The sequence below is a fragment of the Diadema setosum genome, chromosome 7 (genome assembly GCF_964275005.1).
Source record: "Diadema setosum chromosome 7, eeDiaSeto1, whole genome shotgun sequence".
NCBI lineage: Eukaryota > Metazoa > Echinodermata > Echinoidea > Diadematoida > Diadematidae > Diadema > Diadema setosum.
Genome location: NC_092691.1, coordinates 16,834,293 through 16,854,978, shown reverse-complemented (window position 1 = coordinate 16,854,978; position 20,686 = coordinate 16,834,293). Strand labels below are relative to the sequence as shown.

Here is a 20,686-nt window from a genome sequence, read left to right as displayed (position 1 = left end):
AATCGTTTTTAATAATTCATTATATCTTGCAATACATCCTGGAATATTTGCTGTCTAATGTTTTTACTTTGCTTGTATTGGAAATTATTTCCTTATGCATGAACTGTCGTCGTGAATACTGCATGATGTGCCTAGTTGTCATGGCAGTGCTCAAATTGGTTTTGTAAACAAAGCATTCATAAAGCATATTGCAGTGAAAACACATCAATAAATATCAATGCTGATGAATTGTCACTAATGAGGACTCATTTGTGTTTTTCCTTCTCTCTCTGTTCTCACAATCATTAGCCCCGGACCCAAGGGTAAGTCCATACATCTTTTATGCCATTAGTGTGAAATATATGATTTTTTTTCTAAAAAAAAAAAGGAATACATGCCAGACACAGGTAAAAATAGCAAAGACAAAAAGTGCAGTGTAGTTCACACACCAAACATATTCTCTTACCCTTTATGTTGCTTATAGTAACAGATGAACAATGTATTTATTGTGTTTGTACTGGTCATTACACGTGCCATTTAATTCTGTCCTTGCAATGACTAAACTGCTGTCTGTACTTGTATGCAGCAACCACTCTATTCAGCGCTGATTCTAATGTTGTTTGCACTCTAGACCATGGAGCAAACCAGTGAGTAGTTCTTTGGGTTCTTGTACCGCTTTCAGTATCTCATGCATTTTTGACCCGCTCCTGGTCCGAGCTAAATTAGCCCGCGCCAAGCATTAAAAATTGCATTCAGTAACTATAGTAGAGCCGCGCTACTTTTACGATGACCCATTCATAAACTCGGTCAAGTAAGGGATAACTGCCATGGTAACTGAACACCTCATGGACAGAGCGGAAGTGCATTTTCGCACGATATTTGATGTGCATGTCACGCACTTGTGAGCTGAGCAGTGTAAGCTGTGACTTTTGACCGTGAAAGGAATTTTGGCCCACGCATGGCGCTGCTATTGTTCATAAACTCTTTGATCAGTGCCAGGCCTGCGCCTAGTCTGCACCTGGTGCTAGCTGCAGCAGCGCCAAAATAGTCCGCACCTGGCGCGGGCCACTTTGGCCCCCACCCATTCATAAACTCAAAATTTTCGGCTTGGTCCGCTCCTGGTCTGCTCCTGGTCCGAGCCAAGAGGGTTACTGAAAGGGGTATAGGACTGTTCTGTAAAGTCTCTGCTGATGTTTACATTTGAATCCAAAGAAGTCGCTATGAGCGGTGGTGTAGAGCCTGTTTTGAGATGAGAAATAAAGTGGAGTGTATGGCCTCTATCTTCTAGTTTGAAGTGTGACTAGGTGTTGTGCACTGTTTCGCACCTAGCAAGCTGCTTCAATTGTTTGCTTGGGCACTAAGAAAGAATATCCCATAATCAAATTTAAAATAATGTATTTTCATTTCAATTTTTCTGCAGGTGAAATACTGCAAAAAACTTCTGCGATTTCAAGATTTGCTGTAATTTAATTTCTCTATCCTGTAAGGTATCTCCTGACAATGAATGTAGTGTTCCTTTTAATAGTGATGAGTGATAGTATAATCCAGAAGATATAACAACTATAGAATTATAAATCATTCATGGAGTTTCAGTTATCTGTGGAGGGAAAGTTTAAGTGTAATGAGACAGTTATCAAGTGACAGTAGAGTACATCACAAACCTGAAATTATGTGCATAGTGCAGGGAGAGGCTCTGTAATTGATTGGATAGGATAAGATATATAGAAATGTTTGTAATGGTTGTGGGGAAAAAAAACCCCAAAAGAAGCAGAGAAGTCTTGAGAATTATCTTATTTCTTGGCTATCGATTCTTGCCTCTTAATGTTTAAACACTAAATGAATGGAATAAAATTCAACTGCTGTAACATACTGTATGTGCATGAAATTACTGAATCTCACAGGGATGAGCTTGAATTAATCACACTGGCATATTAGTATATAGAGACAGAGTTTGCTAGTAGCAATAGTTGTCAATCAATAGTTGGGGAGCATTCAAAGGAAAGATGTAGAAGACTTCCATTCGTTTGACAAGGAGGGTGTCCTGAGGAGGGAGGAAAGAGAAGGAAACATGGAGGATATGAGACTGCCCATAGGGATGAGAAATGAGAATACAAGTGCAAGCATGTCAGCAGGTGCATGGGTATTGAAGAGTGTACCGGTAGGAGCTGTAAAGGTGGATGGAAATATTTGAGGGAGAACTGTGTGTGTGTTTATCTGTGTTTGTGTGTGTTGTATGGGCCTTTGTGTGATTGTTTATGCATGTGTGTATAGTGCACAAAATGCAGTGGTCCTTTTACTGTCTAGCATTGCATAGTTTTTGCTCAAAAGTTGCCAATGATTGTATGACTGTTTTGTCATTTTGTTTCTGAATAAAGTTGTTATTTGCAGTAGTAGATTATATCATTTGTTTTTTTATAGACCCTGTAAGTTAACTGAGGGTTAGGTTGGCAGTTAAAAAATTGGGTGGGGGTAGGGGGAGATTTCCATATATTTTGTGTCCGTTGTTGGTTTTTGTGATTTTGAAGCTGCAGTGTAAGACTTCCCATCAGAATTATATCATATTCACCAGGTGTGAGGACGGTATGTGGCTTTACTGTGCTGTGCTTCATACCCATTTCCTTACAAGGGAAGATGTAAAAACTTGTGAGTGTTCCTGGTTAACCACACCATGTAGGTTGGCGTGATTTATGCATGTCAAACGAGCTGCCACTTCCAACAACTAGCACACACACATACACATGCGTGATGAAGCGACCCCTTGAGTCTGGTATGGCATGTGGGATAGAAGCTCTCTCAGCTGGGATGAGTCTATTCCCTCTGGGAAGCTTGGCTCAAATCTCTCTTCTGTGATGATTAATATGGGGATTAGGTGCTGGATTGTCAAACAAAAATCCAACATAGGGATTTGCCCCCTCTGGTTATGATATTGAAACTGTCTGCAATTAATGACTTCCTCTTGTAGACTCAAAAACATGCTGTACAGGTTTGCAGAGACTTCTCTTTTCTTACTATGCGTACACACATGCTGTAGTGAAACTATATACAGTGGGCCTATGCATAGCTTTCATACCTGCCAATGTTCAACCAAATTTATATTTGAAGTTCCAATGCCAACATCATTGATGACAAGTGTGCCTATAAACCAGTATTGCATGTCATGAACAAGTTTAATGTTGACATACATATTTTATGTTATTTCAGATGTTTGCATAATTTGAGACAGTGTGCTTGTATTTTGTTTGAAAAGATTCTCCATAAATCTCCATTTATACTCTTTTCAGGTCATGATGGAGGGTGGAAACCCAAAACATTATTTGCATCACGGCTCAGATTAGTGTGTTTAATTATGTTATATATCGTCATATAGGGACCTACTCATGCACAATTTGTTCCCCACTTTGAGTTGTTAAGTTTGAAACTCTTTCACTTGAGTAACTTTACTTATTCTTAAGAATGTAATTAGAAAAGTTCAACAAGAATGAAACTAGAAGGAAGTGGTATTTTATATTTTACATGAATCTGTGCTCTTACCACATTGTGATAAAAGAAATGGATGGTCACCTTATTTTATCAAGAGCCGTGTGGTTCTCTTCCAGTTTGTCAAAATTGTCTAACTTTAGTCTATATGTGGCACTGGGAATTTAGCTCCAATGTTACTCCTTGTCAGGTTTTAGGATTCAAACTATAGGAGCTACAGTGTACTTTGCACTCGGAAAACAGAAACTGATATGTAGAAATACAGGCCCACAGTGAGTAAAAACAAGAATCTTCCATTTAACAGAGTAGACAGTCTTTTTGTGCTGAACAGAGTCGGCATGACCTCTATGATTACAAAGTCACATGATCTTAAACCAAAAGTATTTAGGAAATCTAACATGCAGAATCTACCTGCGTGTGATTGGTAGATTCTATGCAAGCATACTAAGTGTAGATACCACAGCTTTATGAAGAAAGCTATTGATGTGGGTCGGATCATGCAAATAGACATATAAAACATTTTTTTTTTTTGACTGAACTGGTGTCTTGGATCATGCACAAGAAAACAGCAGACCATTTTATGAATTGTTCTTGTGAAGACCCACACAAAGTTTGTGAATTGGGTTGCATGCCAAAAGGTTTCTTCTCTGTCAGCCAAGCGTTCACACTAACCGCAATGTCAACAAGAGAAGTCTTGCACAAATACTGATGTATGCTGGGCCAAAGAAAAATTTAGGCGATGCATCAGAAGTAGGAATACTTTGCAGAAGTCACAGTGAAAACAAAAAAGTGTTCCCTAGTTTTTCATTGTTTCATGTCTATCAAGAGCCCCTTTGCTAGAGCAGACTTTGAATAACACGCTAACTACAATATACAGTAGTGATAGGTAGCCATGCATATCTCTGTAATCATTGTCATACCTGCTTTTACCTAGCGTCATGTGGGATAGTTTGATTGTCCCTGTGCAAGGTACATATTGGTACTCTAAGAGATCCACAAAGTCAAAGCAGCATCTTCCAATCAGGCTTATCCCTGCACTGGTTTCTCGTCATTTCCTCTATGTTGTTGAAAAATACAAGAATTCTAATCAGAGGAGTTGCCATTTCTGTAAGTTTGATAGAAATCATGGCCTATGGTCTTTTCACTATCATTTTGAATGCACATTTCTGAGGAATTACACATGTTAGTGTACAGATGTGGATGAGACAAAGAGGGTTTTTTTTTTTTTTGTTGCCAGTTATAATCAGTGGCTCAGCTTTATGGAAACATGCTAGGTGTGATAAACTGATGAAGGCCAGGGTGTTGCTAGGAAGTGGTTATTTGTGTATATGTCTGTGCCTGTTTCCTTCTTGTACTCATCTAACTATAGCAGCAATTTGTACTGATTTTAAAAGCTTGAACCATACAAAGTTTTAGTATGCAATTTCAGAGATCAGTAATAACTGTACCACAATATATTGTTTGCTGAGAACTATGAGCATGCTGATCCATGAAGAAATTATTTCTTAAAGCTTCATATCATGTTGTCATACAATATTTGGCTTATGAAAAATGACACTTCTAAAGAAAATACTTTGTTGGGGGTTATGGCATCAGTACAAAAGTCCAAGTTTCAACAAGTAATACAAATGCCTGGTTCCTAGACCTCAATTTCCGAAATCTTTAACATTTGATTTATGGCTTACATACAGTTATCAAGATCATGCCATAGTGCATGAAGATTAAGTTGAAAAATATGCCAAATGATAATGCAAAATAGCCCTCGTTTCAAGAGCCTGGAGGATTGGTAGGTAGTATTTACGACAAAGCACACTCAAACATTAATATTTTAAGTACCAATTCTTCAGTCATGCATGATTTTTTAATATGAAGAAATAGAATCTTATAAAGTATGTCACACTTTTCCCACTCCTGAGTGATCATTGACCCATAATCAATTATGCATACTCACACACAGTGTAATAAAATGTTCTAAATGATGCATGTAGTTGCTGTATTTGCTTTTGACTGTGCATGCCATAAACCCTGTAAGGAAAACAGGCCTTTAGTAAACACACATACAATATTGCTTTTTTTTTCAAACCCAAAATTATTAAAACTTTCAACAACACAACATCAAACTAATGTGGGATGTATGGGCAAGGAAGTGTGAATGTGATTTTTCACATTTTCTTTTACTAAAGAGAGGGGAAAAGAGTAATTTAATGAATTGGAGAAATATTGGTCTGAAACATGTCTTTCACACCTATAATTTGCCATTGTTCCTCATATGATTAAGAAAAAACATGACTCTTTGTTCTCATTTGACATTTGCGGCTTGAGAAAACGAGACTAAAGTGATATGCACAAACAAGTTGGGGAATGTTACTACAACTTCATTGTACAGGTATAAAAGAATTATAAGTGCTCTTGCAAGTTGTAGTTGCTCACAATTTTCCCTTGTTGACTCTACAACATACTATGAAACAGTTTTTCTCTTTCCCAGTCTTTAATATCCTTAATTTGGGAGGAAGTGTTTTAGATAACCTGTTTGATTCCCAAACAAATATGAGAGAGATGGTGACCAGGAGACAAAGAGTTGGATCGTGGTTACACAGGCAAATATCAGCTTCCCCTTTTGTGGTTGAATAGAAGTCCTAACTTAATCACAACCACATATCAGAATTTGAAACAACCTCTGCTACGGATCTGTACTGAGCCTCCTGGTGTAGCAGTGTATGCATGTCTGCAAACTCTCAATTGGGTTTGTAGATAAGTATGGACGGTTGGGTACACACGGTTGCCTGTTTTTCCTGAATAAAGGAAGGAAAGAGAGAGAGAGAAAGGCAGTTACACTGCACATGCACATGGAATGTACTAGCATTGCCTCATTGGTATGTTAATCGCTCATTGATTCAGTGCGTGGAACATCCGGTTCCTGTAGTGGGTCAGAATAGGAAAACCAAAGCATTTTATGAAACCCCTTTCCATAGATTCCTGTCTACTCCTCTGATCGAACCAGTCTTTCTTTCCTTCTCTCTCTTTCTCAAAGCATGGTGACAGTTTGAAGTATCTTATAACCATAAGTCAGTAGCAATGTCAACCTGCATTCATGATATCCATGCAACTTTGCATGGATGTGGATGGATTGATAATGTATTTATGGAGATTAAATTGCAGAGTGGGATAATACAGGGATGATATGAAAAAGCAAAGGAATAGATACATTTACATGTACTTCAACCCACATACCTCTCCCACATACCTCTCCCACATACCCCCCCCCCTCTCCCCCCCCCCCCCACACACACACACACACTCTTTTTCTCTGGGTAAGTCAATGATTTTTGAATGGGCATACTGCTAGACATTCAGGAGGTAAATGATCAAAGGCACTTTAAAACCTTCTGCTTCAATACATCTCACTTCTCTGCCAAACTGTTTTATCAGATGGAATGACAGATGTATAGGTTGTAGGTCAAGGTAAAAAATACTAATAGATTTTGCAGTGAGAAATTAGTGACAAAGTAAGTGATCATTTTTCTTTTAAATGCCACAGTCACATGTAGTAGGCCTGTCCTATCTAGCTTTGCAAAAGTGGAAATTTTACCTGAAAGTAAAGACTATAATTGAAAGATATTATGAGTACTATACTGATTAGCATAAAAGCCTCAAGGCTCAATTGGCTTTTTGTTTCCAGAAAGATTAAAGAATGCCCTCGTGAATCATTTATTTAAGCTACAAAGGCTATTTGCTTTGCCAGTCATTCTCCCATTTCTATTGTGGGCCATTTATTGCCTTCCTCTTTCTTGGTGCATAATAAATGCTTGGTGTACATTGTAGATACAATGTATCTGTACCACGATGTAAACCCCTGTGTGCCACATAAGGCCAAAAAAAAAAAAATGTTGCATTGGCGTAACCCGCCCGACCCTAAAAATCCCGCCGACCCCATGTTTTTTTATTATTTTTTTTTGCTATCGATATCAAATATCTTGTTGATTGCGATCGCGATCGCACAAACCCGGAAGTGGAAACGGCTCTGGGGATATCGGATGTACGAGGGAGAGATCTAGCGCCTCGCATAAGCCTTCCTTGATCAGTACGTCATCTGTTTCCAACACGGACACGTACTCTAACAAGATTTATTCAGTGTATACGTAGCATTCAGACTGCGATGTATTGTGCACAGTTAGTTTTGCCATAGGTTTCTTGTGTGGAGAACTTACACGAATCTGTATATGTGGGACTGTAATAGAGATCGCCGTGTGCGATGAAAAGATCGTACATATGGGTCAATTTGCATCTATCTTATCTAAGTCAAAATAGTAAAATATGAAGTGAAAACATTCAGGATAGGGATTTCAACATCTTTAAATTCTGTGAAGGGGTATAATTCCAGTAATATCGGCCTCATAAATGATTTGTAGAATAGATGAACACGGCACATTCGGTGCAGCAGTTGTAACTGTTTACTGAGCTGAGCACGAGTTTTACACGTAAAATGCAGGCAGCAAAAAAAAAAAGAAAAAAAAAAAAGAATCCGCCCGACCGACCCTATTTGAAAATCTCATGTTACGCCAATGCAACAATTTTTTTTTTTTGGCCTAATAATGTGGCTCATTGAGAGGTAATGCATGAGGGCTTTCTGAAAACATTGTTGTTGTTTTTTTCAAAGACATGTAACTTTTAATAGAAGCAGTTATGCTAGAATTGTGGTACAGCAAAATTGTAGAGAAAATTGAAAGCTTTGCAGTGATGTAAATTCCTTGACAAAGCTGTGTCTATGACACTTTCATTATACTGTGGCATATTGTAATTTATTGACAATTTGTTTGGGATTGTATGTTTTAGCAAAACATGTAAAGTTGGCAAGCTGAGGACTGAGTAGGGCTTGTAAATGTGGCACACAAAGAGTTAATGTGATGATATTCTGACATGTAGAGTTCATTTGGGATTTTGCATTGAAACTCTCTTGGTATGATCAACACCTGGTTAGAAATGAAATGTTAGAGTGTTAAAGTGATGTTTAATTGTGCACACACCAACCCATTCTCGTTCTGGTATAACACCATCTATTGAAGGCAGCGGGCTGTTGCCTCATTTACTAGAGCACTCAAAGAGAAACCTTGTGCCATGGCTCCTAATCACCTCGTAGATACTAAAATTGAAGTTAATGAAGGCTTAAAACCCTGCAAGTGGGGAGCCAGCTGATAATTCCCATTGCCTGAGCAGCCAAGCAGATCCAAACCATCCAAAATGATAGGCTGTTTTCTGTGGGGATTAGTGCCTTGTTTGTGCTTTGAGGGTGTCACAATTGCCTAAGCTGCTTAGCAGGTTCACTAATCCTCTTAACCATGAGTCTTCTGCTGAAGCTGTCAAGGGAGTTATGAAATATTCATCAAATCCCTTGCTAGCTTGGCTTTATCTCATGCACACATTTTTTGAAGGAGGTTCAACGTGCTGTCTGTCATTGATGGATTGTTATAGCATTGTAGTAAAAATTTGAAGTTGACAGATGTGTATGGTTGTTAACACTATCTAAAGAATCCCATCAAGTATAAGTGTTGGTGATAAACATCTTGATGTTTGTGGTAAGCATTTTGGATGTGATATGCAGAATGTTGCAGAGCTGTGCATTAATTTTCTGTAATGAGAATATGATCACACGACAAATGTGTCAGCTATCATACTTATTTGGACTTCGATAGGAGACTAGTGATTTTGGTTTGTATATGTTGCGAGGGATCTCTTTATTTTTGAAGAACATTTGAAACATTGTGTGATGAATAGTGTCACACAAAGTAAATTTTGTAATAATGCTAACCTTTGCATTCACGGTATCTGTTTGACAAGTTTGATGTGATTTTAAATTGTTCATGTCCACATTGAACAAACCATTGAAATAATGGCATTTATAACAAATTCATTATTTGTTCACTGCTTAATGTTGATCGCTCTATGACCTCATAAAGAGAGAGAGAGAGAGAGAGAGAAAGGAAGGAAAGTAAGAGAGACGGGGAGAAGGGAGAGTCCACCATGAAAAAAAAGGGAAAAACTGTGAAGAAATGCTTTGAAAACAAGTATCCAGTGAAGTGCACAGTCAAAGTATCATTTCAAGGTAGTTAATGTTCCCAGCTGGAAGCGTAGGCAGTCTGAGTACCACAGAGCAAAAATGTATCAGGCCGTGCATGTTATCTTCTAGAGCAAATCATGTGAGTTGAAGTTCTAGACAACCCTGGTTCTGGCCACTTGTAAGATACAGTGTGTGAATGACTGTATGTCATGTGGGAGATGGTGGAGATAGAGAAATGTGCCTCATATACTATTTATTAATGGATTTATCAACTTTGTTAGCACTTGGTAAAGGATAACTACTGATTAGATTACAGGTAGCTGTATCAAAGGTCATTGCAAGAAAAACATGAAAGTCAGTGGGGAGCATGTTATATCCTGCTTACTTGTCAGCCCTGGGAGCTATCATTTTTATATTGCAATTAAGAAATCCATTTAAAAAAAAATTTCTTTACTGATTTTCATAAGTTACATAACATAGGGCCTAAATAATTATGATCAGTAATCACAGTATTCCATAATAATACTATAAAAAATGGGGAGAGAAAAAAAGAAGGAAAAAAAAGAAGGGGGGGGGGGTACGATATTAAAAGATAAAAAGGGCAGGGCACAGTTACATTATGGTCCTTCAGGACAATATCATAAATAATATAACCGACAAAGTCAAGATAAAAAAATAGTTTTGAGATGATAGTGTTTCACAACATTCAAAACATCATACATGTAGAGAATATGTAATAGCGGGGGTGATAGAGGGTAGAACTAGGAAACCAAAAGGCTTACAGGTCAAATTTCCATTTTCAAAAATAAACAGAAAGTTTGTTTCTATTTTTAGCAACAAAATAATCGGTTTCTTTAATGGTGTTCAGAAATCCATTTTCTTACTGTGTACGTATGCCTAAAAAATCACATTTTTTCTGCAAAGGAAGCACTTTGAAACTGCTGCATGCCTGAACAATGACCACAGCATGAGATTGGGCACTCAAGGGAGTAGACCTAGTTAGGCAAGTTGCATCATGGGATTTAAAAAAAAAAAAAAGATGTTTTGTAGTGTGCCTTTCACACATGCTGCACAGGACAAATTGTCACAAAAATCATCAAAAGAATCAAGCTCGATCAATTTTTTTTTTTTCATTGCAATGCATTTTGCGAGAGTTACCTGTTTTTTGTGTTAAGATCACACTCACACAAGAATTAAGGGTTTTTGCCTACTGTAAAAGTCATTTTTTGAAAACAATTAATTTCAGGTGTGTGTGAACAGACTTTGAGTTTCAGACAGATCAAATGAGTCAACATGTATGAAAAGGGTTAGGTTTAAGGCACATTTGTTAGTAACATGGTGAGACATTTTCTCAGTCCTTTAAGTTTCCTTTAATCTGTGCATGGTCCAGCAAGGGATGAAAAACTCTGTAGAATCATTGGAAAAACTGAAAAGCTGACAAATAGGTGAACATATGGAACAAAAGAACTGCATTTTTTCCAGCTTTTCCCCATTTTTGCCCCTTGCCCTCCTTGTCATCATTATTCAGTTGATGATAGTGAATTATCCGACACTTTGACAAACAATTCAGTGCATTCACCTGGGTGACAAGTTCTTGATGTTTAATTGATACTAATCTGGATGTACATGACCCTAAATCACCTCCTCTTGCTCATGGTGAATCCGTTAAACTTCAAAGTGGTTTAGTGGTTGAGGTCAAGCTGATTTCACCCACTAATGCCATTTTCTCCTCACAGACCTTCCAACCTTCCAGCCCCCTCTTTATGTCCGACAGTTAATCCAGGTAACAGGTTTATTGTATCCAACTTTTAAGTTACCTTTGTTGGACTGGCACGCAAGTACCTTTGGTGGCTAACCATCCCAAAAGAAAAAGTTCTCGGCTTTGCCAACCGCAAATCTATACTTTTCCTCCTTTTTTTTCTCTCTCTCTCTCTTCTGTGTGAGTGTACTGCGTTCCTCTGTGAAGAGGAAGGGGGGGGGGGGGGGAGGAAGATTTGGATGGCTGGGCAAACTGTGAGATGCTATTCACTCTGAGAGAGGTGGACTGTGGAGGAATCCTGTCTGGGCCATTTGTTTGCCTGTGGTAACCCTTCCCTGAAAAGTGTTGATCAATGGTGTCCAGCGATTTTGAAGAGAGCCAACAATGGGATGTGGAGAGCTGTGCTCAGCAGGGATCCCTCCCCCAAACCAATGGCACATCAATAGGATTAAGACTGATTATACTCCTCCATGGACAGAAACCTTGCTATTGTCTGGGAATTATTTATGTATCCTGAGGCATGACATGTTCTCCTTTGGCTCCTCCTCTTTTCCCCCAACTCTAAAGAAGAACCTGTAGGGGTGGCTGGAATGCCATGGAAACCAGCCATTGGTAATTACTGCCTGCAAACAGATCGTCCATCAAGACATTTTTTGTCCTCTTACATTTAAAAAGGAAAACCCCAACTGTATCTAGTTATTTAGGAACTAGGACAACTCTTCATGGAGTATGCTTGGCCAGCACTGGCAGAATTTATAGAGCTAGCTGTTGAAAATAGAAAAAAAAAATCTCTTGCAACATGTACTTTAGGCAGTAAACAAATACATCAAACAATAATTACAATATCCAGGAAGCTATAATGCTGTACAGTGCTATACACTCTTAAGAACAATTATATTGATATTTATAAGACATAAATCAAAGTCATGTGCAGATAGCGTGAATGATGGTCTGATGGTGATTGCTTTCTTTTGCAAGGGGTAAGAACCATTGAATGTATTTGCAACATGCTCAAATTCTGCTGAGGGAACAATGGATAACAGCAGACAGTGCCTCGGATCAGCTTCTTTTCCCTCTTCAACTCTGGTTTGAATCGATCTCATCTCTTGTGCCTTTGGAAATGAGCTGATCACAATAACAGCCAAATCAAAAATGAATCCTTGAAGAGCTATTGCCAGCATTGCATTGGCTGACAGTTTGAATACAGCATTCTTCATCCTAGAAAGCATAATTGATTGGGATCTGATTCTCAAACTCCACTGAGGCATGCTGTTGGCCATGTTTACCTGCCTGGACATCATGACATGAACAGAGAGTAGCCAGTAAAGCTTGTGGGTGAATTGATTGTATTGGGAAAACATTCCAAATTGTCTCTGCTGAATGCTATATTGCTAGGCCAGGGATGCATTTCTTTAGAGGGATGTCAGATCTATATCTAGCTTTCATGTATGGGTCCTTCATATGGAACCAGTGGTATGTCATTACAGGTGTATTCTTGTTCTGTGGCTCAATGATCTTGTATTGAGTGATGAGCATTGCATGTATGGAATGTGTTTGTTTGTATGTCAGTAGGGGATGGGTTTGTCTGTCGCAACTATGATATGCTACTTTCTGCACTGAGGAAACAAAGCTTTTGAAGACCAGAAGTATATGATAGTGTAATTTTACACCATGTCATACTTGACTTTAATAGATTGTGGAAAATCAGGCAGAGGTAATGGTAGACTTTTCATCAAATTCATAGTTGCAATGAGAAAGTCATCGAGTCATGAGGTTTCACATCTTGGCACTTCATAATACTTAATACTATAGCATTAGCTGGGATGATGATGTTGATTAACTCACAACTCTTCGATTTGTTGTTGAACAAAGGTCCCATGCAAGTCATGTTATACATCCATGATAAATGTTATTTTTTGTTCAGTGAAGCTGCTGTCTTTTACACATGAAATGTGTGTATAGATTATGTATACATCATATTATTATCATATTAAATCAATCACACCATATCATCATCATTGAATGTGTAATCAGAGAATTTTGCCATGAGCCCATGCATGGAGCTTGCAGGGTGATGCTTGTAGCTCCTTTATGCCTATTGTGTGACATTGCTTTGTGTCCAGCTTGTGGTAGACAAATCCCAAGAGGGGAAACCTCCTGCCAGGTCAGCAGGCATATCAGTTGACACATCAAATGTGGATTAGACACAGAGTGAAACATAATGAAGGATTAGAATCACAATGAAACATTGTAATGGCACCAGAAAGACATGTCTGTCTGGCTGCTGCATTAGCAGCTTGATCACTTAGCCAACACTAAGTCCTCACAAATCTGAACAGTGATTAATTGCTGCCAGGAGCGGGCCAACAGCTCTTCCACATACTTCAAGGCTACTATCCACATCCAGAGCTTGTTTTTATGTAAGCCTACATATGAACATGTCATGTATGTGTTTTTACAACTTCAACTGTTTTCTAATTATCTTGCGGATTAATGTAATGCTTCTAGTCTTCTTCCTTTAAAGGAATGAAACTGTCATACCAATGGAAACATCACGGTATTGGATATGTGATGTGATTTCTTCATTATAAACAGATTTTTTTTTTTTTTTTAAATAATGTTTTGGTAGGAAACAGCGGATCAAAGAGGGCGCCCTACCATGTATTGATGGATGGGTAATACCATTATAGCAACAGCAGATACCTTAGGGGTCACTCATTTCACAGTGAAGTGATGCATATGGTTTTGGGGTTGGGTTTTTTTTTCTCCTTTTTTTGTTGTTGTTGTGCTTCTTATGTGTCTCTCTTTTCCCTACCCGCTACTGGTACCTCATTGATATTGATAAACAGGGGAGATGGGCTGCCTAGCTTGGAAGCTGAATATGAGATGCCAACTCGAGGCATAAGTGTGTGTTTTGCCAGCACAGGCTTCTCGACTCACTGTCGTCAATTTGCCTGTTGCCAGTGGCGATTCGCTCTCGTAAGCATCCTCTCTATTTGATAGCCAAATTCAGCTCGATTTTTTTTTTCCTCAAACCGTATCCTGTTTCTCTCCCCTTTCATCCCTTCTCTGTCCAGCTACATATTCCATCCTTATTAACATGCAAATAAAACAAAGTGTTTGATAGTCTGCCACATTTAGCGGGAGGCATGATGGCTCATTATAACCCATCCATTATACCACATGTACAAATATGTTGATCCAATTTCAAATTTCAGTATTTCGATTAGGACTATTACATTGTGTGTTCATTATGTAATGTGGGGATTAGATTTATCCATTATTTATGCAGGGATATCATAAGTAGTGACATTATGTTGAATTATATTTAGTGTTGTAAGCAATATTTTTGAGATCCTTTGTATCAGGGGAAAGTTAAAGCTAAAGGAGCAAGCATTTTTCAACCATGCATATTTATTAGCACTTCTTGGTATTGAAGGAGAGCATAAACAAGATAAACATGTGAATACAATACAGGCCCTTATAGGTGGTGACTGAGGGCTGAGTGAGGCAATGTCAGAGTTAAGCTCAACTATGCTTGGCATCTTGTGCCATTGTTGTTATTCGGGATTTACTTGCCATTACCTTGTGTGTATTCTTTGCCAAGACAAGACAAGAGAAGGTTGGGAGATTGAGAGCGTTCACTAAGGTACTGATACATGCATGTATGGGAGTGCTACTACTACTGAACTTCACAAGCGATGATTCATGAGAGTTTGGGTAGTGTTTGGGAGGAGGAGGAAAGAGGGGGACACAAAATCATGAGATCCTCATAAAGCATGAGATCCCATGTTTAGTCAGTGAGAGAATCCTATCTAAAGCTGGCTGTCGAAGTGATGAGGGAGGTCCCACCAAACGCTGGGTCTCCTCCCTCTTGCTGTCTCACATACTGTGATTGTAGCTTGCCAAGTGTCAGACTGAAGGGTACTCGCTATCTACAGTCTAGGGCAGCTGCCATAATATGAATCCTAATCATTGAGGCCTTTTCAGAGATACATATCTCCTAGACTCTCCTGCAAAAAAAAAAAATCAGAGGTCAACCCCATTAACACTACATAGAGTACTATTCACTCGATCATTTCTTTATCGTTTTCTTGCATTAGGTTACTTGTATATCGTTTCTTTTTTCTTATGTGTGTGCGTATGTGTGCGGTTGTGATCATGTGTCACCTTCAAGCCACATATATCTCGCTTATGAGTGATAACACTACGACTGATGGAACTAGGGAAGGTAATGCTTGAGGAAGCTCTTCTAGTGTAAGCCTGTGAAAAACCACAAACCAATCACTGAGACACGTCACTGTGCTACAAGGGGAGGGGGGGGGGGGTGGTATGTCACTTAGTTTTATTATATTTCAGCAGTGAGTAGAGTTTAGGGAGTTTACTCTCTTTTCCCCCTCTTTTTCATTTCCCTTAGTGGTTTGTTTTCTATGAGCAGCCCAGACTGAGATAGTTTCTTCATCCCTGCAGAAATGCTAACGGGAAAGGTTACACCCTTTCCTGACGTCATCTAGGAAATAATGACATGATTAATGAGTGGAAAATCCTATCGCGCCTGTGAGTAAGTGAGAGAAATTCAGTGAGTAGCTTAGAGTAGAGACTTGTATGAGGTTTGTTTCTTATTTTGAAAACCGCTGGAGAGGAAGTCGGCAATTTAACTAAAACTGTTTTAATTGTTTTCTTACATGTATGCACCCTTTCCAACCAGAATATTGAGTGAAGTTTCTTGTGGGGATTTTTTTTTTTTTTTTTGTCATGCAGTCCTGCCCAAAGTCTTACAATATATATGTTTTCAGTGTATACATACTCTGTTCCCTAGCTCCTTGTTATTCTCTTTCTTAATTAACTACGTGTATGACAAAGGTGAAAGTGTGAATTTCAATTTTTGTACATGAGTTGAGCTGATGGGGGACAGTTACATACATCTAGTTTACTCATCAATTTTCTTTGAGCCAGAAATGTGGTCACTGCAAAACGAGGAATTTTCGCGTGCATTTTAATTTCGCGAATTTCGCGAGCGCCAAGATTCGCGAAATTAAAATGCACGCAAAAGTTCTTGTCTACACTATATGCATTGAATGCCAGTGGCAGTTCGCGAAAATTTCATGTCGCAAAAAAGGCCGTCGGCTCCAATTCGCGAAAAATTCATGCCGCGAATATATCATGTTTTACAGTTGTATGAAGTACAAGGGAGAAAGCAAGGGAGGGAGGTGGTAATACAACAGAGGGAAGAGATGGAGGAGGAAGAACATGAGAGGGATGAATATAAATAATAGACCTACAATGTATCAGCAAGAAGGGCAGAGAGAGACAGAATGAGCAGACAGCACAAAGAGTATCATGTGCCTACAGAAGTACTAGCAACAAGTAGACATACCTTCATTATACTCTCTGAATCATTTGTTTTTTATTATTATTTGGAAGTGGTTAAGTTACACCAGGGTCCTCTCTGCTTGCTCGTGCCATAAACCTACCATAGAAGCATTCATACATTATTTAGTCTTTATAATAACAGGTTGTGGTTATTGACTGTAATGGTATGTTATATGCTTAGAAAGATAGCACATTCTGGTATTATCATGCATATTATACAGAGTTATACTCCATAAACAAGAACATTAAAAAAAAAGCAGTACAATGTACATTGAACCTCCTCAAAGCACACTGCATAGCTGCACAGGATGCTCTTATAAGTGTTCATTCAGCTTTGTTTGCATATTGCAATATCTGTTCTTACGGTTGAGTAAAGAAAAAATAGTAAAGTTCATGTTCCTGTGGAGAAAGAGAGAGTTATTTATGAATTTTAAAAAAAAAAAGAAGAGAAATATGTACATTGTTGGTGTGAGCAATGTGTAATTCTCTTGTCTGAGACCTGAAAACTGTGGGTGTTTCTGTTGACTCTGCTCCAGTCAAACAAAGCTAGGTAGGCTGCTGTGTCCGTGTGTTGAGCATGTGTGTGTGTGTGTGTGCATGTGTGTGCATGCGTGGTGGTGTACATACACCACGATCTGATCACACCAGGTGGATTCTGTTTGTATTTTCTTTCCCACCATTTTCCTCTTCTCTCCACCTCACTGTGGGTGCAGGGCCCTCTCTCAGCACACACAGGCCATGTTTAACCACATATTGACTGAACAAATACAACAGTTGATGGGGAAGCTTTTGCTCTAAAAACCAGAGATACAGACTGTGGTTTGCTATGGCAGCAGAGAAAGGATGAGGACATTTTTATATTGAACCTACTGAGGTGATGGCAAATATGGCACTCAGGGTCAATTTTTATATTTACACATAGGTATGATGGGGTTTATTTCTGTGACATCATCATATGCACCGTTAAGCTTGCCACAGTATTTCTCAGTGTTTTAAAAGTTAATGTAGCAAGATGGTGTTTGCTATGGCCCAAACCTGAAATATGTTATCAAATACAAGTGTAATACTGTGGTATCTAACAACTAGATCTATTGTGTGAAAAAGTTCAAACCGAGTTGGTGGCTGATAGCACTTTGTCTTGTGTTTCTACATGTACATGTACAATCCATCATCAATAGTTCTTTTCACTATGATTAATTTAAACTTTTTAATGTTTTGAATGCTGTGTGTGTTTTTGTGTTGTTTGTTTTTCAAATGGGAAAGGGGGGGGGGGGAGAGTGATAGGCCTACATACTGAAAGCAAACTGGATGTGCAGGTATATTCTGCTGCTTCTGTTAATCAGGTTTTTAAGAGAAACTTGGCAACACATTAATTCATGCATCATTGTCCTTTCTTTTCATCCTTCTGTTGTCATATATTTTTGATGTACAGCAAATTACACGTTTAGATAAAAATGTAGTGAATTCACCGAGATACAAAATATAATACACATCGGTGTGCACATATAGATAAGCCATAGGTAAAACATGTTTGAGCTCCCATAACTTCTGTGAAATATAAATCTAGCGTAGGCATTATTATTAGTTGTTGGATGTTTGTTTATTTGTTTGGTTGGTCGGTTGTTTATTTATGAGGGAGAGGAGAGGGGGTTTCTTTCTTACTTCTAAAGGAGAGATGGAAGCCGTACCCCCTATTCAGACGCATTTTATACCAAGACTCGATAACGAAACGACGTACAGATCAACCTCGATTATCCGGCCTCCTTTCATCCGGAAATCTCTATTATCCGGACGCGTTCACGCAGTGAAGGACTTTTTTTTTTTCATCCAAAAATTGAGAAAAAACAGTGACTTTCATGGATCTATTTCACTAATTTCATAAGATGTGCATGATAGGTTTCTCAATATCTAATGAGGTGAGGGGATCGCCTGCGGCGTCTGTCCGTCCGTCGTTTGTCCGTCCGTCCGTCCGTCATCTGCCCGTAACACTACAAAAACTTCAATAGGCGCGGTCAGACTGGCAAAAGATCGAGAAGTTTAAGATCGCGATCTTTAAGATCTTGAAGTTTTGCCAGTGTGACCGCAAACTTCCCGCGAAACTTCTTGCGAAATTTCTCGATCTGTTTGCGGGTGGTGTCTGCGAAGCGCGAGACCATTGTCATGTACAGATGTGCATTGTTACGTCACAATCACTAGCCATCGGACGGCGCACTCTTTCTTGCGCGCGTACGAATGGCCCAAACTTCGCGATCTTAAACTTCTCAATCTTTTGCCATACAGTCTGACCGCGCCTAATAACTCTTTACTCTGGGCTTCAATTGCAATCAAAGGGAAGAGGGGTCGTACAAAGTTTCACATTTTACCATATATGAAGGTCACCTCAAGGTCAAAGCTCACAGGCAGGGATCAATGAACTTTAGGGCCCAATATTAAGTTTTTATGGCACATTTCTATTATGGGTCATAACTTTTGATCCATAACTCCATTTGTGACCAAACTTGGATGGTAGATGTCCCTTGGGGAGTGGATGGTCACCACAAGGTCAGTGGTCACAAGCATGGGTCAACAAACTTTTAGAGCCCAATGTTAAGTTTTTATGGCAAGTTTCTTTTTTGCCATAAATTTTTACCCTTTTATATCTCTTTTTATCTGTTATATCTCTTTTTTTTTATCTGTTATACCCCATTCGCGTACAATTTCGAAATTGTACGCGAATGGGCGAGACACATTATGGCACTTGCCTTGTTGTCTGAATGCATCTGAATGCCCTGTTAGTTCTCAGTTTATAATTTGGGTAGAGACATAGCAGGAGAGTTGTGCCTGTGTCTCATGCCCTCAGCCTGCAGCCATCCTAGCTCCATCCAGTCAACCACAATTACCACAGAGGCCACCACGCAGTACATGACTCTATCCAAGCCAAAAAGGCCACCACATGCTCTGGCTATTCTCTGCTCCAATCATCAAAGGATAGGCTAGATCATGTGAAACCTTTTTTTTTTTTTTTTAACTTAAGCATTTGTTGCTTATTCAAATAATTTCATTCACCAGTTTAGAATTTCAAATCATGTGGATAGCCAGACATGGTATTACCGAACACCATGGTAATGCCAAAATCATACATCTCTGCGTAAATTGTGAGATTCTATATACGTATGGGACTTGGCAGACGTATCTCACTAAGCTTTGTATGGGCCAGAATTGCTAAAATGTGACACAAAAATGTAGAAATGCTCAGTAGTTCACACATTTTACCTCAGTTTGACTGTAGATTATTTGAAATATTCGTGCTTTGCCTTATACCCTACAATACTTCAGGTTCTATGTTTTCTTGTGAACCTTACACAGACTTTGTCTAGTGTGGGCTGATAGGCAGGAGTTGAGAGTAGGGGGTGAGAATTGGTCTTGAGGTTGGGATGGGGTGGGAGTGTGGAAGAGAGACCATCAGGGTGTCACACTCGTGAATTAACATCATGGCAACATACTTCTTAATCAGGCAACAATAAGAACCATAGATCGAATGCTGCTAGTCCAAAAAAGAATAAAGATTTCATGTCTATAGTGGAAGGTTCTATGACAGTTGCTCCTGCGACAATCATTCCCATGCAATATCTGCATGCTTAGCCAAACATTAATTCTACGTACAAACATAACCCTAACCCTAATCCTAATCCTTGCATCAAATCAAACCTATAACCCTATCACAACCCTAACCATAAGTCTTTGGAGAAATAAGACAGGAGCAATTGTCCCGCGAGCAAATGCCATGTCACCGTAGTCAGTGGTATCACAAATCATTCTATTCATTTTTTTTTTTTTTTTAAAGAAGAAAGGGTTGAGGGGATATGTTCATATTCAAGCATATTATTGCTGGAAGAATGAGGGGATTCCACCAGATGAGGATGTATGATATGTATGCTGCTGAACCAGAGGATAAAGCAGTCATCACTGTCACATGATTATAAATATGCTGCTTTCTTCTTCTTCTTCTTCTTCTTCTTTTTTTTGTTGGTCTTAGTTCAGCTCTTTTTGTGGAACGATATTTA

The 20,686-nt window shown here is 38.9% G+C and overlaps 1 protein-coding gene across 2 annotated transcripts in view; it reads left to right on the top strand.

Moving 5' to 3' along the window:
- LOC140230920 (transducin-like enhancer protein 4) overlaps positions 1–20,686 on the top strand; it is a 90,348-nt gene that overhangs the window by 44,806 nt on the left and 24,856 nt on the right. For both annotated transcript variants that reach the window (XM_072311059.1, XM_072311060.1), the window contains exon 9: positions 289–302. In XM_072311059.1, coding sequence (XP_072167160.1) covers positions 289–302 — 14 coding nt within the window. The remainder of the gene's footprint in view (positions 1–288; positions 303–20,686) is intronic.